The sequence below is a fragment of the Dipodomys merriami genome, unplaced genomic scaffold (genome assembly GCF_024711535.1).
Source record: "Dipodomys merriami isolate MVZ:Mamm:240054 unplaced genomic scaffold, mDipMer1.0.p SCAF_35, whole genome shotgun sequence".
In the NCBI taxonomy this organism is placed as follows: domain Eukaryota; kingdom Metazoa; phylum Chordata; class Mammalia; order Rodentia; family Heteromyidae; genus Dipodomys; species Dipodomys merriami.
Window position 1 is genome coordinate 15,446,269 of NW_027205048.1, and position 18,499 is coordinate 15,464,767.

The 18,499-nt window shown below is 46.2% G+C and overlaps 1 protein-coding gene across 1 annotated transcript in view; it reads right to left on the reverse strand.

Annotated features, from left to right (window-relative positions):
- The window catches only part of LOC138803858 ((E2-independent) E3 ubiquitin-conjugating enzyme FATS-like), a 198,357-nt gene that overhangs the window by 65,122 nt on the left and 114,736 nt on the right, over positions 1 to 18,499 (reverse strand). Inside the window, exon 5 of the mRNA XM_069987928.1 lies at positions 3,735 to 3,817. Coding sequence (XP_069844029.1) covers positions 3,735 to 3,817 — 83 coding nt within the window. The remainder of the gene's footprint in view (positions 1 to 3,734; positions 3,818 to 18,499) is intronic.

Sequence of the window (18,499 nt, forward strand, 5' to 3'; positions counted from 1 at the left end):
CAGAGTTAACTAAACGTGGCATTGAAAAGAGATTTCTTTCATCTAAAATAAAGTTAACAGATGTAAGATTTGACATAAAAAAGAGAGGAAAATTATCTTGCATTTAAAGTAGCACACTCAAGGTTAGAGAGAGGTCAGGTGAATAGCTGGATTTGTGTCTTGCTTTGTCAGTAAACCATCCGTTTTCTGACCACCACCATTCCAACACATTTTTTTTACAATTTCTTTTTCATAGATGCTACGTTACAGATATTGATTTCTTTAAATGCTTTGAACATGATTTTGTAGAGCTGGTAAATGCACTCATAGTTTTATGGTTTTTATTGACTGTTTTTAACTTTATATTTATGCCTTAAGGCATATGACTAAGAAGGCCATCATTTCATAAATTGAAATAAGAGAGAGATGGGAGGCAGATGATCAGAGAAATCCGATCCTGAGCTCCTGTAGTGCAGATACAGCTATTCCAGGAGCAATTTATTTCTCCAAAGGATAAGCATCTAATCCGATCTGTACCTTTGAAATCTGTAGGCTTTTTTCCCTCTACAAGACAATTCTTTCCCTTTCCAATGCTTCTCTGCAACCTACAACCATGTTTTTCTGGTAGATTCTTCGGGTACGTCTCCTCTCCTCTCCTCACTCTGCAACCGTTACCTCCATGCTGGCTGCCAGCCTGCCCACCCCCACTGAGCCTTCTAGAAGCATCATCAATGCCAGGTAATCCATCAAGCCAGTACCATTTCATCCCAGACATAAGTGCATCTTGGTTGTATGCACTCACTCTGCTCCAGAGCAATGGGGAAACACAGATTCAAGACAAATGGGAAAGTCTGAGTTCTTCTCACTCTCTATTGTGAAGCGATTATCTTTCTGTGCAGTTACTAAAGACCAGAAGATTCATGCAGGGTAACCTGAGGTACTGAAAAGCTAGCAAGAATCAATTTTTCGCCAACATTTATATTGTGGTAACACACACACACACACACACACACACACACACACACACACACACACACAATCTTAACCATTTGAAGTGTATTTTTCAGTGACATCAAATATATTCATAATGTGGTGCACTCATAACCACCATCCATTTACAGAAATTGTTCCATCTTGTAAAATGAAAGTCGGTACCAGTTAAATAAGGACATCTCCTGTTCTCCCGTCCCCAGGGTCCTGACAACCAGCAAGACTGGTTTTTTTTAACTGATTGAGTGGGTGAGTCACAAAATGCACAACTGTATTGTATGCTCTGCAGAAATTAAAACTAAAAATTATAAATTAAGGAACACGTGGAACTGCTTGTGATGGAATATTATGTGATAAAAGAGAGCTATGAAAGTTAATGTGCATTATAGCCTTTTATAAGAAAATACATGGAAAAAAGAAGAGAGGTGCGCATGCACACACATGTTATATATTCTTCCTTATGCATGTCTTTATTTTGCTAAGTTTGCACTTAGGGCTGTCATTTCCTTGGTGACCAGGAAAGCCTGAACTATTTTAAAGACAAGAACACTTTCATATTTCACTCCTGTTAAGTAATCACTTGGCAGAAGAGGAGGCCTCGTGTCATGGCTGTGGCTTCAGTGCGTTTTGGAAGGGAAGTGATGGATCTTGTGCAGCCTCTGGAGAGATGCAGAGATTGATGGCACTTACACAGGCGCTGCATCTGCTGGCGAGTTTCATCATCTTACAGCATCCTTAGAACTCACAGAGGGACAACGCTTTAAGCTCAAAGTTAGGAGGGAAAATTGAAAGTCACACTGCAGATCAAATTAGATGACCCAAGTGACTCTAGAATGGACGTTGAGAAAGTGTGAATGTGAAGGGATGGTCAGCTTATACACACACACACACATACACACATTCACAATTCATATATGTGGGGTTCAATATCAAACCCAAGGCTTTGTGCATGCTAGGAAGTCACTCTGACACTGACCTATGGCCCTCAGCCCTGAAAAAAAATTGGGGGGGGGTCGGTTGTGGGGCTTGAACTCTGGGCCTGGGTGCTGTCCCTCAGCTCCTCAGCTCCTCAGCTCAAGGTGAGTACTCTACCGCTTGAGACCCAGCACCACTTTCGGTTTTCAAGTGGTTTATTGGAGATAAGAGTCTCACAGACTTTCCTGCCCTGGCTGGCTTTGAACTGCGATCCTTAGATCTCAGCCTCCTGAGTAGCTAGGATTACAGGCGTGAGCCACTGGCGCCTGGCTTTAAAAAAAAAGTTTTTTAAGAGTAGGAAGCCACAAGACGTGGTGACTTAAACTTATAAACCACTTGGAGGGTAGAGACCAGAGGATAGGGGCTTGAGGTCAGTCTGGGGGGAAAAAAAAGGAACTTCAAGAGACTCCATCTCAACCAATGTCAAGGTATAGCCTTATCCAGTGACATAGGAAAACACACATAGGAGGATTATAGCTCAGGCTGGCCTGGTCATAAGCTGAGACTCTACCTCGAACATAACCAATGAGCAAAGAGGCCTGAAACTCGATTTGCATGATAGAATGCCAGTCTAGCAAGTGGAGTCTTGAGTTCAGTCCCCACTACCACCCTCCCCCATATTTCCTTCTAACCAGCTTCCCTTCCCAGCCCAGACTCTCCCTGCCCACTGCCCCTCCTCCTCCACCCAGGGGTCCCTCTCCTTCTCAGGGAGCAAGTCAATTACAGACAGGCATGTCTGTTTGCATGCAGAGACAGCGAGGGTGGTACTTCCATTTAGAAAAGACTTTGAATGTCAAACGACAGCATCTCAGGACCCAAAAGAGCATCCGTTGTCTGTCTTGTGGGATTCAGGGCCTGGGGGGTCTTGGGAGATGTGTAGAGCTTTGCTAAATGGGAAGTCAACAGTAATTCCTGAGATGAGCATTTAGATGAACAGATATGTTTTCTGTTTAAATCTGAGAGATTTAGATAATGGCAACAATTCGTACAATTCCACCTTCTCATTACAAAAGTTGGTGGCAGAATTACCCCCCCCCCCGTAGGAGGGGCAGCTGGCATCTGGGGACAAGTCTTTAATGTCTGAAGGCCCACACGCAGGTCCTGTTACTTGGGAAAAGGTTCCCTCTGCAGCCATCCTTGAGAGCAAGGGGCCACCAGAGGGGCCCTGGAGATTAGGAACTACAAGCTTTAGAGCAAGTTGGCTCATCTACAAAGTGGGTCCAACAAAAGCACCTCCTCCCAGGGCTAACAGCAGTATGAAAGGAATCGATGTGGGGACAGAGCCTGACCTACAACACGCACCATTAACCATTAGAATCAGAAACGCTCTGCTGTACAAATATGACCTCTCGTTTTCTTCCCTATTCTGTTCCACCGATGCCGTTTGCAGTTCAAACAGCCTCCACTCGCTTGTTAGATTTCAGAGAACCTCTTGCTGCCCTTCAAAATGGATATTATCTATACATAACATGCTCCATTATGCTCTACAGTATAATACCCCCCTCTTTCCCCATGCATTAATTCTATTCTAAAATAGAGATCGATCACTATGCTCCTCTATATCACCATAAATTTACACATTGTTGGGAAGATTATAGAAGAACAATTAACTATGTACTGCATCATTGGGTGGAATGATTCTTAGTCACAGCTGATTAGATGTTTGGCTGCATTAATTCAGTTTTTGATGAAACAAAAGACAGTGCAAGAGCATTTCAGGTGTGCCAGTGTGACATTTCACAGCCAGGTGCATTCTGCAGATCACCCTAGGAATCACAGGCGGACGTTACCTTGACGAAGTCTGACCCCCTCTCTGCAACATCCGATGGGAGGCTGTTAAGGGCAAACTGATCTCTTGTACTGCAGTGGTGGGCTGGGAATCCTAGACAAAAGCAGATATGATTGCTACTTTTAGTACATGAAAGTATAAAATGAGTACATAATTTTAATTTTACTATGAAATTTAATGTCCCCTGCTCACATATTATACCAGCCAATAGTAAACCCAGTATGTTTCAACCCATAATAAAACCTTGCATATTTCCCTTCTTTATTCCATTCACCTCCATTTGTACTCTCGGAGAGAACATTATTGTTTATTTTATTGGGATGAAAGAATCCTTCTTCCATGAATTTGTTTCTTAGATTCTGTAGCAATGGAACAAGCGTAGCCCTATTACATGCTTGGCATTTGGAATTTATGCCAGCAGATGCAAAACAAAAAAGTCATACTTTTTAATTTTCCAGAATTGATAGTGTTAAGAAAGGCAAGATCATGGCTGGGAACTGGTGGCTCATGTCTGTAATCATAGCTTCTCAGAAGGCTGAGACCAAAAGATTATGGTTCAAAGCCAGCCCAAGCAGACAAATGAAAGAGACTCTTAGCTCCAATTAACCAGCAAAATCCAGAATTGGAGGTATGGTTCAGATAGTAGAGGGCCAGCCATGAGGAAAAAAAGCAAGTGAGATCTCAAAGTCCTGAGTTTGAGCCTCAGTACTGGCATGAAGAGAGAGAGAGAGAGAGAGAGAGAGAGAGAGAGAGAGAGAGAGAGAGAGAGAGAGAGAGAGAGAGAGAGAGAGAGAGAGAGAGAACACAAGAGAAAACAATAAAAACACATACACTTTTGCATCTAATCTTGGTGCAGGCACCATCATTGGAGAGGCAAAGCAAGACTCCAGCATGGATGTTAACACTGTTTTAGAGTACCAAGGATACTTTGCAATGCTTTGTGCCCAGCCTTGGTGGTGTGGACGCTGCAAGACACTGGGTGCATGCACAATCCTCTGTACCAGCTTCTGCCCCCCCAGTGCTGGGTCCCTCAGTTCCAAGTGCACTAAAGATGCATGCATCTACAGAACTGCTCTTCTCAAATGCCTTCATGCAGTAAGCCAGCCCAGGATCACCCCCTCAGCCCAGAGTAGTTCTCTTGAGGAAAAATCACTCTTAAACGTAAGCCAGGGGCATTTCAAAGGCTGCCTGGGGCTGAGGGGAGATGGGAGACCACATTAGCCACATCCCTCAGCACGGACACTCCTGAGATCTCTCCCAAGGACCGCTGTCAGAACGAGAGGCAAACATAACCCAGCCAGGGGCGTGATGTCTTCAGGCCAGGCGGGCGCTTTTGCCTCCACAGGGATAATGTTCTGGGGAGGTGAATTTTCCACACAGCGATTAGCCCCCAGCTGCAGGAACTAGTGACAAGAAAGAAGGAACTTCAGATGGTGGCTCTCTAGAGCCCTACATAGGAATGGCTTGTTTTATTTAATTAGATCAGTTTTAGGAGCAAATGACATGCGATGGTATTTTCGTATTTGGCTGATTCACAAAGGGATTGAGATGTGGCTCAAGTGAGTTCCCAGGGTCGTCACAAGCCAGCCTGAAGCCCTGCTCCGGCTCCAGTTGTCCTTGGGGCTCTAATTCTGACGTGTGGCGATCTATGACGATAACCGCATGACAGAGATGGTCATCTGGGATGATGTGCACAAATGACTTCTCGTGAAGCACAAATGGAAGACCTGAAGGTCTCATGGATTCCTGCACAGAGTTGATGCATCACGACAAGCTGACAAGACGAGGGATAAAGGCAGACAGTGCCCAGCCTTGGAGGTGTAGCGTGGTGTGTGTGATAAGAACATGGGAATCAGCCCAGCCTTTGAGCCAGGTAGGTGGGGTCTGACCCAGCCTGGTCCCAACTGACCCGCAGTGGGTGACCTGCGCCCATCTCTCTCCTGAGTGTCTTTATCCATCAGTGGAAATGGTGATACCTCCCCCTGCCATGTGGTTCTTGTCCCCTCCGCACTGAGGAACCCACACGTCCCTCAGGCAGGAGTGAGGTGTGTAGTTAATGAACCATTCATAGGGCCATGTGGTCGCCACGGTGGTGGTACCAGTGGTCAGGAGAAGTCACTGGAATCTGATCCAGCAATGAAGCACAAATCCAGCTTTTGGTACTCATGTGGCTTTGAACAAGTTACTTAGCATCCCTTGGCTCCTAGCTATGAAATGGAGATGATGGTGTCTGTCACTGGAAAATCATCAAGTGACCCAACCGGACAGTCCTTAGAACAATGTTCGGAACCTCCCATGGTGCAGTAAACACCAGCTCCACTCCAGTGAGGAGGAGGGAAAGTGTCACGTTCGGGCAAGCAGGGACAATGCGGGAGCTTCCTGCGGCTGTCGGAACAGATGACCACTACATACCTGTGTTATTCCACAGCTCAAGGTCTGCAGCTCACCAACGGTCTCACTGGCTAAAATCGAGGTGTCTGAAGGATCACATTGCTTTCTAAGGCTCCCAGGAGAATGACTCTCCCCTTGCCTGTCCTCCTTCTAGAGACCAGCCATTCCTTATTCATGACTGTACCACTCCAGCCTCTGCTTCTGCTGTCCTGCCATCTGCCTCTGCCCTCTCACCCCCTTCTAACAAGGGCCCCTGCATTAGACTGAGCCCCCCTGGATACCTCAGGATAATCATGGCATCTGGGTCACGGCCCAGCACTCTGTCACACAAGGTCACGTATTCACAGCTGCTGACACTAGGGTGTGGACATATCTTGGCATGTCATTATCTTACCCACTATAGAGTACTTGAGGTGGCTCTGGTAGATGGATTAGATGAAATGTACAGCCCTCAGTAATATACATGAAATGCATATACATACAACATACACACAGAGGGAGAACGTGAAGTCTCTAAATATATACATGGTATATGGTTATTATATTGTTTTATAACAACAATTATATATTGTTATAAAACTATATACACACATAATGAACAGGAACTCTATATAATCTACAGATATGATGAAATATATGTATATATATATATACACATACATAATGAACATGAAGTCTATATAACAACACACACATATGTGAAGCAATATGTACAGTGTCCCAACTGTAAAAAGGAAGGAAGAGATGGATCACATGACTGGAATGTTTAAACTATGTGTGCCAAACACACAAATACAGGAAAGCAGTCACTGCACCCAAAAATGTCCCTGGCACTATGCTCAGGCTCTGAACAGCGCAGGATATGCACCAAAGGGACTGTGGGCCAAGCCGACAGGCCAGCCTCGTGTTCACCTTGTGTGGCTCTGCTTAACCACGTCCCTCCTTACTTCAGATTTCTCCATCCGAGAAATTCAAGCACAGAACTGGCACCCTTAAACCTGATCCCATTCCTGTTTGCTGGTGGAAGCACTCCATCCCCTGCTGATGGGCCATGGTTCCCAACAGCCCACCCCTTCCTTCTTCCCGGAGAATGATTCTCCATGCTGGACCACAGCCAATGCGACCCTGTGAATAGAAAAGGCTGGGACATCGCCACTGTTTGTGCCCCAAACATAAACCAAAGGCAGACTTCACCGTGGACAATATCCTGGCTCGGGGAGTCGCCCTTGCTCACCAGAGGACTGATACCCACACACACCCATCCTCTGTTCTCAGGAAAGAGGCAGATCTCCAGCGGAGAGGAGATGAGGTAGCATCTGACCTCCTGGAGCTCTCTTACCTGGGCCGGGGGAGTAGGCAGGGGAGAGGGGGGGACCAAGCCACAGCCAGAGCAGGGGCACCGGCATCACGGGTCAGCTTGTAAGAAATTCAATCCTTGTGTCCCAGCAAGGGTCCCCAATGGCGTCCTGAGTGGGAACCCAGGACGGCACTCAGGTGCCTGTGCTTTGCCAAGTCTCCACGGTAGCTCAGGTCCAGATGATCTGTGGGCCCTAGACCAGCACACCACCTGTAGAGGTGAGACTGTCACCCTAGAAGGGAACCACGATGCTTCAACTCAAAAATGACCTATGAGGTTTAAGAAACCACACCTAGCCCGTGGGCACGGAGATCTGAACTGGGTTTCAATTGGAACAACAACTGTTAGGAATGTCAGTGTGCTGGCCTCTTCCTTTCTGCCAGCTGTAGAGCTTGAACTCAGGGCCTGGGCACTGTCCTTGAGCTTCTTTTGTTCAAGGCTAGCACTCTGCCACTTGAGCCACAGCTCCACTACTGGCTTTTTCTGTGTATGTGGTACTGAGGAATTGACTCCAGAGCTTCATGCATGCTAGACAGGCACTCTACCACTGAGCCACCTTCCCAGCCCATGGCTTTGATTTTGAAGCTGGTCACCACTGCCACCATTGGTTTCCAAGTCAGGTCCTCTGTGCAGGGGTGCACTTCCACTCACTCACCTATGACAAGAACTTTGCTCTGCTCAGTTGGCTGGGAAGATTGTGCTTTCACTTGGGATCAGCTTGATCCACACACACAGAGCAGCTTGTATCCCCTTTGTACATCCCTCGAGAAGAGGCCGCACAGGGGCTGTGCCAACTAGGCACAGGTGCTGGGGGCAGGAGGCCCTGCACTGAGCGAGATCTCTCCCAGTGATTCCCCTCCCGCAAGATAATGTCACACCTTTGCTGTCCTGGGTCTCAGAAAGCCAGAGGGCTCTTCCAGCCAAGATGACCTTCTCGCAATAGTTTAGGGGAAGGGTACGGATGTTGGAAACAGGTGTTCAGAGGACTTGGACCAAGATGAAGGCAGCAGAGCCCAAGCAGAGGTCAAAGGAAAGGGGAGGAATGGCTCAAGTAAAATACACAAGCAAGAAAATCCCATGTATTTGGAGAAGAGCCAGTAGTATGTTGGTGAAGTACAGAATACAGTTCCAGAAGTGTACGTAACTCCTGTATATTGTCCAACACTACTTAAATTGTCTCTACGGAAAGAGCAGACAAGCACCATCATGTCCGGGCTAATGAACCAATCCATCACGCTACCACGCCATCGGTTAAGCCTGGGGCTGTCGGCACGTCGGATGAGCTTCAGTGATTTCACATCTACCTGCTTCATGGCAGAGGCGGGGGGGGGGGGGGGGAGACACCACGTCTCCTCCTAATGGATCTTAAATGACACCCCTCCTTTCTTATCTAACAGGAGTCAAGGTTGACTCTGAGTTCTCACAAAGCTCAATTAAGCCCTTTTACTATTGTGGAACAGATGCTTCTCATAGACTCACTTTTCAGGTTTAGATGCATTAATCACCTTCATATGACGTGACTCTGGTCACTACCCAGAGCCCCTAGCGACTCTGTCCTTCTGTGGCTTCCAGGGCCATGTGATCTTCATACTGTCTTTGGAGGTGTCAGCTGTTGCCTGTCACATCTTCCAAATCCTCTAGGGACCAATCTGCCAAGGAAGGGCCCAGGGCCCCTCTGTGAGCAGCACCCTGGACTTCAGCTGCCTCAAAGACACCTCCAATTCCCCTTGTCCAAAATGGGACCCCCCCCCTCACACCCTCTTCTCTTTCCTCCTCCTCCTGCTTTATCTCCTTGGAGAGAGAACACATCCTCCCAGCACCCTCCGTGGGAATGAGGCCCTCTGTCCTTTCCTTCCTCACCTGCAACATCCACCTGCAAACCAGCTGCTTTTACCTTGAGAAACCTCTGCCCCATCATATCAGGCTGGCCTCCCTGGGCTGCCTGGTCTCAGTAAGGTCACAATTGGGTTGATGACGCTACCAGCTGTGCCTCCTGGCAGGGGAGCCGAATGCCCTTGACCTGACCAGTGGTGGCCCACAAGGGGTCTGGGGCAATGCTCCCCCATCAATTCTCATGCAAGAGAAACACTGCTCCCAAGATCAGGGCCTGAGCAACATACAAGCACAAGTAGGTCTCCTAGAATAGGAACCCTGGAAATAACCCCTTCCCCTTCCAGGCGCAGTTGGGTGTCCATTTCTCTGTGGCCTTCTCTGTGCTGCCTCTCCAGCTTTCCCGCTGGGCCACGTCCTCACCTTGACCTACACAAGGCCACTCTCTTCTTGGTCCCTCCTGCCTGTGTGTCCCCCTGGGTTGGTGCCTGGACTGGTTCCCTAAGGCTGCTATTAACAAATGACGACACTCTGACTGCCTCAAAACATCTGGAATTCATCTTGCCAGTGTTCTGCTGGCTGTGAGTTTGAAGTCCCAGTGTCAGCAGGGCTGGGCTTCTCTGAAGCGCCAGGGAAGAATCCCTGTCCACCTACTCCCAGTGCCTGGTGGCTGCTGGCAGTCCTTAGCTGCTTTGGCTCACAGGTCTCCACCTCCACCATCACAGGCCATCACCCCATGCCGCATGACTCTAAGTCCATCTTTACACAGATTCCGGTCACTGGATAGGCACTCATCCTAAGCCAGTATGACCTTGACTGACCTTGGCCCCATCTGCCAAGACCTCACTTCCAATTGACCTCTTTCACAGGAATTGGGATTAGACCTGCCACATGGCTCAACCCAGAGCAGGGATTCCCAACAAACCGTGCCCTGTTGATCTGTTCGTGAGTCTCTCTCTTACACGAGCTGAAGTCTTTAGAGGAAGCTCAACCTTCTCACTGCCTAGCGCAGAGTCTGGCCAGCTAAAGATGCTAAGTGTAGCCTGGACAAACATACATGACACCTAAGGAAAGAAATAATAGCACATACCTTCCCCAGATACTTTGATCATATTCCACTGATGTTTCAAAGCCATTTGCTTCACTGCAAAGGCCATTTAATGACACAGACGCATTCACGAAATGAGAGAAATCTTGGCAACAGTTTACATCTGTAACTACTCTCAGAATGAGAAAACTCCCAACCTTCCACCCTCAGCCAGGTGAGGAATGTAGGAATGTTACCTGGCAACAAGGGGCGGGGCCTATGTCTACTCAAGGCATTTCTTCTAGGGACCACTATGGGGCTGTACCTGAGTCTCTCCTAATAAATAAAATAAGTTTTCTGACATGACTGCAAAGCTCTCTGCAGAGCATTGATAGACCACAAAGGGCCGCTTCAAGTATGGTGTACTGTCAGATAAGAATTTCTCTCTTCCCGGTGGATGGGGGAATTTGATCAAGATACATTATTTGTTTTTTAAAAATTTTATTTAACATTATTATTATTATCTTTCAGTAGTTGCACAAAGGACTGTCACTTAATAAAGCTGTTTATGCTTTTTAAAAATAATGTATCGATCAATGTCACCCCTTTCAACATTCTTACCCCTACCCCTTCCCTCGCTGTTTTTTATTTTGTGGGATATACAATAGATTCTTGTCTGCATTTTCCCTCTCTTTCCCTGCTTTATTCGTCTCCCCTTTTCCCCTTGACCCCACCCACCCCTTTCTGCTTCCTGGTGTTTGGGCTCTCCCTTGAATTTCAGATAATACATTTGTGTAACCTTGCCTACCACCTAGGGTATTTACTCATGAGTGTGTAAACTAAATCGAGTTTCCACATGTAAGGGGAACCATGCAACCTTTGTCTCTCAGGACCTGCCTTACTTCACAACATATTTTTTCCAAGTCTCCCCATCTCTTTGCAAATGGTGCGATCTCATTCCTTCTCATGGGTGAGGAATCCCGTTGTGTGTGTATTCCACATTTTCTTGACCCATTCGTCCATTGAGGAGCCGAGCTGGCAATTTTACTGTATTCTCTTTTGTAATCTTCCGAATTAATGTTCAGGAGTAGAATTTGCCGGTTCTATGTTGAATTGTTTTTTTGAGGAACTTCCACATTGCTTTCCAGAATGGTTGAACACATTTACTTCCCCACAAACCTGCATTAGGGTGTACCTTCGCCAGTATCTGTTATTGTATATATTTTTTTGATAAAGCCATTCTAACTGGGGTGAAGTAGAATTTCAGTGTTGTTTTGATTTGCATTTCCTTTTTGACCAGAAATGTCGAGCATGCTTAACATTATTTGCATATATGAAAACATAATAGTCAAATCCACTGTCAATTGTAAAACTGGGGGTGGATAAAATAGAATAATAGAGGAAGGTTAAATATGATTAAAATACATTGTATACATAGATGGAAATATTATGAAATTCCCTTTATATGATAATTCATATACATTTAAAAATTCTCAGCTGGACACTTGTAATCCTAACTCCTCAGGAGGCTGAGATCTGAGGATTGCAATTTGAAGCCAGCCTATGAGACTCTTATTTCCAATTAACCACCAAAAAGCGAGAAATAAACCTTCGGTTCAAGTGGTAGTTCACTAACCTTGTGTAAAAAAACTAAACAAAACAAAAAACGGGGACAGTACCCAGACCCTGAATTCAAGCCCCAGAACTAATAACACACACACACACACACACACACACACACACACACACACACACACACACACACACACACACACACACACACACACACACACACACACACACACACACACACACACACACACAATTCTCTCTTCCCAGCCTCTCCTTATTTTACCTTCCATGGACTTCGATGGTGCCTTTTCAGGCAGCATTTCAATCAGTTTTAGAATTTCTTGGTGACTAGTCTAGTGACTCATGCCTGTAATTCTAGTTATCTTATAGGGTAGAGATGAGGAAAGTCATAGTTTAGGCAAGCCCAAGCCAAACGTTCACCAGACACTCACTCAACCAATGGTGGCCAGGCATGGCTATGGAGGGGGAGACTGGGAAGGTCTGAGTTCTAGGCCTGCCCAGGGGGAAAATGTTCCAGGAACCCTATCTCAACAACAAAAGTGAGCATGTTGATACATACTATCAGTCTAGCCATGGTATGAATTGTAAATAGGAGGGTCATCCCCCACCTTAAAAATAACCAGAGCAAAAAGAGCTGGAAGTGTGGCTCAAACGGTATATACAACACTTGTCTAGCAAGCAAAAAGCCGTGAGTTCAAATCTAGTGTTGCCAAAAACAGGTTCCTTAGCATGGGGTAGAGTCACAATGTTAAACTGTCACCTGCTGGTTACCAATATTTGCAAACCAGTCTGTTTAAAGGGTTGGGTGGTACAGAAGCCTACTTAGCATAAAGCTGTTATAATAAGCTCTCATGTAATCTAATAAGCCATCTTTGACATGCATGGTAATAAATATCATCTTAAAATTCATATATGGCTGTGGGTGGTGGCTTATAGAGATAATGATGTCTCCTTATATTCAAGAGACACATTCCCAGCCCTAGCAAATGCCTGAAACAGGGTAGTATCAACCTCTCTTCTATGTTTTCATAAATTATTTTGTGTGTGCTGGATGGGGGACATGGACTAAGGGCCTAGTAGCTATCTCTGAGCTTTTCTATCCAAGCCTCAGCTCTACTTCCAGCTGTTTTGATAATTAAGGATAAGAGACTGATGGACTTTCCTACCCAGGCTGGCTTTGAACCATAAATCCTCAGATCTCAGCCTTCTGTGTAGCTGGTATAAGTGTGAACCACCAGATCCTGGCTGGTGGTTCATAAACTTCCATAGGTATGATAAAGGACAATTTACAAACTAGGCACAGTAGCATGTTACCAACAGTAACATAATAAAATGGAGTAATTTTAACAAGAATATACTGAAAGAAAACATTGAAAACTTATGAATTGTTTGTTTCTGGAATTTGCCACTTAATATATATTTTGTAGTGAGCTATAGGTAACAAAGGAAGTGAAGCCTCACATAAGGGAAACTAGATGGCTGAATAACCAGTAAACACTGATGAAGAAGCAAGCAACATGCTGGAGAAGTCATTGAACTAAACACCCTGGGCTTAGCTAGCCCAGGTGCAGATGAATCACAGCTCAGGGGTGAGCTCCAGCAGCCCGGGCTAAAGGGAAGAGCATCACTCATGACCTCGAGTGACCTATGCCAGCTCACAGGGAGCGTGTGGACAGGTCCCCACAACTCAGGCCGTCACACGAATGGGCAATGTCTAGGGGACTTGGAGCCTGGCCAGTGTTGCCACCAGGGGATAATGGCCACACTTCATATCTTGTTGACCACAAGACAGACATTGGCTGGGCAAGGTGCAAGCCCTGGACACCTGGTGGCCTTCTGAAGAGGGTGCTAGGAAGCTGGGTTACATTTAAGTAGCTTGCCAAAGGTCACTGTCCACCAGCTGAGACGTTGGCATGTTCCGAATCCCTGTGCCCCTGGGGGAGGTGGAAGTGGGACATGTGGCCTCGTTGGCTCCTGTGTGAAAGAGCAGGGCTGGCCTGTGCCTTGTGGGGCTGGAAGCTATTCAGTGAAATCAACAAAAAAGTTTTTTATGGGCTCTGCCTAGGGCTTTCCATAATGGGTCCCCAGGAAAAAAGAAATATATTATTATCCACAGTTTTACATATAATTTTCCTCTCTCAGAAAATTGGGCATGTAATAAAGATATTTTAAAAGCCTGCCTGTTGGATTCTGCCTTCCCAAGAGCTCTGGCTGACTAAGACCCCAGGAGTCTGAAGTTGTTCCTCCAGTCCTTGGTGCCCAGGACAAGGAGTCAGCCTCTGACTCATGTAGCTGGAATGAGTCTTCTTTGCAGGATAGGTTAAGGCCACTGCCTTCAAAGACTGAGGGCAAGCAGCATGATACCATGTATGAGAGCCACAAATGGTCTCAGAGAAGCGAATGCCACTGAGGCTCTGAGCTAGTACTGCAGTTATGAAGAGATACAAGAAGACATTTTCAGTACAATTTGGATTTGATCATTTTCTGGGGCTCTTTTTCATTAATTATAAAAAATACAAATAATGTGAAACTCACTAGCATAGGCTGTTATTTTTATTTCTACTTATTGATTGATAAATTGGTTGATGGATGGATTTTGGCAGTACTGAGTAGAATCTAGAGTCTTGCATACATGTTAAGCAAGTGCTTAAGTCTTTTTGTCTCTGGTTTTTTGAGATACGGTCTTGCAAACTTTGCCTCAGCTGGTCTCTAACTCACAATCCTCCCCACATAGACAATTTTTACGTTAAGGATTCAGGAGCATTAAGCTCATCACCACTGCCACTCTCTGCCATCTCCAGGACTTCTTATAGCTTGCAAAACCAAACCTGAGTCCTAATGTCCACTGTCCCATGTCAAGTGCCCTTCCCCTTTCTCTACCGCAGAGGAGGTGGGACAGACGGCATCTGGCTTTTGGGGCTCATGCATTCTACTAACACAAAGCCATCCAGGTTGTGGCCTGTGCCTGAATTCCCTTTCCTTTTCAAGGCTGAGTGGTAGCCCATCCTTTCCACTGTATGGACACACCAGGTGGCTTACCCATTTATCAACAGACCCTCAGGTGCTTCTGTGACTAGTGTCGCATTGAGCAGAGAGGCACACACACACCTGCTCAAGGTGCTGCTTTGCATTCTTTCTTGACGCTTTCTTTTGCTTTTCATTCTGTGGTTCTCTCTGTCTGGAGTCTTAGTGTGCAGTATTTTCTTAGCGCACAGAAGTTCTTTCTTGAAAGATAGGTAGAGGGAAGGTATAGAGAGGTATATAGATAGATCAAGCCAGTGGTCACTTAAAAACATCTTTAAAAAGTCATCTTTTCCTCCCTACATAGCCATGGAGGGAGGGGGTGATGGACACAGGTCTTGTTTTAAGGCCTATTTCTTTTTTTAATTGTGATTAAGTGATTACATAAATTTCACAAATTTCATAGTCTTGTGAGATAGTGATACTTTGGTTAAAGTCACAGACACATTCTAACCTTCATGGGGCAAATTGTCATTATTGTGCTTAGTGTCAGCTGTTCCCTCTTTCCCTCTCCTTCCCTCCCTCCCATCGCTGCCCTTTAGTTGATTAGTTCATTTTCATTGATGTCCAGTGCAGCTGACGGTCCCACTGTTGTGTTTTCCCCTGTTTCCCTGTGTTTCTGTGTCCTCCTCCTAGTTTCCCTCAGATGTGCGCATATATACCATATATGTGGTCAGCAGCATGGGGTTATTCAGTAATGATTCGACCAGATAAGTGGAGGTCCTTTGTTTCTCGAGTCTTGTTTACTTTGTCATATCTCCTTACGTTTTGGATTTAACATCCACACATCAAGGAGACCATGTTTGTCTCTTTGCTTTAAGGCCTGTTTTGAACACAGCGGTCTCTGTTTGCTACCCCACATGGACTGCGACACGGAAGGAGAGCGATGCTTTCTCCAGGCAGGACAGACTCCCTGGAGCTAGGAGGCAGCCTGGCTCAGGGGACACCAAGGCCTGGGAGTGGGGTACTAAGGCTTCTGTGCCATTCCTTGGGAAGCTGGACCTCACTTAAGCAGAGAGCAGTGGCTTGGGCAGCAGCAGAAGCTACAGGAGAAGTTAGAAGAAGCGGGCTTTGCCTCCCTTGCTGTGGTCTCATGATGTTCTGAGAAGAGTCTGGACAGTCAGCATAGACCCTGGGTTGCTGGGTGAGGGGTGAGGTGGGCGAGAACTCTGCCATTCCCCAGGCACGGACCCTCACCTAAGCGCAGGCACATGGCTCGGGCAGTAGGAAGACACGGAAGGAGAAATTACGAGTTGCTCTGGCTGAATGATATGCTAGGAATAGTCCAGACAGGCAGCAGGGACCCCACCCGGCCATTCAGCTCCAACTCCTGAGCAGGCCAGCCCCTCTCCCGATCTCAAACTTCCTAACTGTGACACACAAGCTGCATGAACTACAGAGCGATGTGTGGCTTGGCTGTGGGGTCCTGGCTGACAGAGGCTAGCAGCTGAGGGGGCATTTGAGTGAGGCAGGGGGTGTGGAAGAGGGGGGCAGCTCCACGGAACCTCACTTCCTCATTAAGTAGCAAATGCCCTTGTTCGCATCACACTCTTTGTCTGGCTTGATGAACGTGTCGTATTCAAGTCGTGGAGCAGTTTGGTTTTGGTGGCGGGTGTTTCTGCCTTCACAGGAGGGGGCTAGCAGGAAATTGGGGTCAAAAAGACGCCATTTCTCTGGCTTCATCCTAAGCGAGAGCCAGATAATGAGGTCAGGATTCCAGTTACCAGTTGCCATCGACCAGACAACGTTGTCTAGGATGAGCAGGGTGATTATCTAGCTGTGATTGCAGGATGGTCAACATACATGGATGGGAACTGAGACGGACTGAAATCTCCCTTAAGAGCAACCGGGAGTGGATGTGACCCAGCTGCGAAGCACCTGCGCCAAGGAGACCAAAAGACACAAAAATGTTGGCACGGGCGTCAGCATGCATTTCACATCCCTCGCCAGCAACGTGACACCTGTTTGTAGGACTGGGTGGTTTCTTATTTCTCGTCCGCACAGCTGAATTGGCCAGAGCAGCGAGTCTGGTTCCCGGAGTGGAGCTGCAGAGATGATTGCAGGCAACAACCACGAGATGGACAAAGGAGGCTGGTGCCGCATCTGAAAGCCCCCAGTGACAAATCTGTCATTATAGGAACCATTAGCTACACACGGCTCCTCAGGGGTCCAGGGAAGACACTCCCTGTCGCCCGGCCAGATCCCAGAGCCTGACATTAGAGGAAAACCTCCCAAGCTGCAACCATTATCCAGCACCCTACTTGGAAAAAAGAGTAGCTTCTAGAGACATCCTCAGCAGCTTATTTGGGCATGATCATTAGAGCTAGGGCTCGCTCTCCCTGGACAGTTTCCCTACCAGTCCTTGGGCTTTTTGTTGAGTGCAGCCAAGCTCTCAAAAGATCCTATCCTTATGGTTCCCTCCTGCTCTATGGCAGGGCCAGTAGAGGGACAGGGACCAGGCTGCCCGCCCCTTCAAATGTGTGGGGTGTACCACTGCCACCGCAGAAAACAGGAAACAGGTCAGGGAGAGGCGGGGCTTGGGGAGATTGACACTCCAGCCAGGAAATTGAGAGCCAGACACACTCAGAGGAGTCTAAGCCCAGGTCTTTGACACTATTTCTGCTTTGAACCACACCCCTTCATGCTGGACCAACCTATGCTTATATATTGATTATATATAAATATATTGATTATATATTTTTAAGAATGATGAGGTAGATTATTGACACATCATTGCTGACATAATGTAATTGTGATTATTGAGATAATTATTGAGATATAATTTACATACTGCAAAGTTTGCCCTTTAAAAGCATAGACTCATGATGATATTTCAATCATTCCCCAAAGAAGACCCATATTTATTAGCATTTATATCTCATGATTGCCTGGCATCCACTAACACACTTTCTCTTTCTAGCCTTGCCTATTCTGGGTATTTCATATAGTGAGATCATATGATACAAGGCCTTTTGGTTGCCTTTTTCCCAGTAGCATGGAGTGTACAAGGATGTGCATGCTACAACACACAACACACATTAGGGTACCTTTCTTTTTCATAACCAAGAAATATTCTTTTGTATGAAGATACCCCTAGTCTCCATCTATGTGTCAGCAGACAGACACCACTTTCTGATTATACTAGATAATACTACTCTCCACATTTGTGTGCAGGTTATTGTGTGGACATACACCTGTGTACCTAGGGAAAACTGTGTATAAGTCATCGTGTGACATACACCTGTATACTTTTGTGTATGAGTTATTTTGTGGACATACAACTGTGTACATTTGTGTACAGGTCCTTGTGTGGACATGCAGCTGTGTACCTAAGGTAGAACTGTATAAGTCATCATGTGGACATATACCTGTGTACATTTGTGTACAAGTTGTGTGGACATACACGTGTATATTTGTGTACACATACCACATGGACATACCCCTGTGTATAATGTGTGGACATACACCTGTGTATATTTGTGTGCAGATCATTGTGTGGACATATAACTGTGTATCTAGGGTAAAAACTGTGTATATATTATTGTGT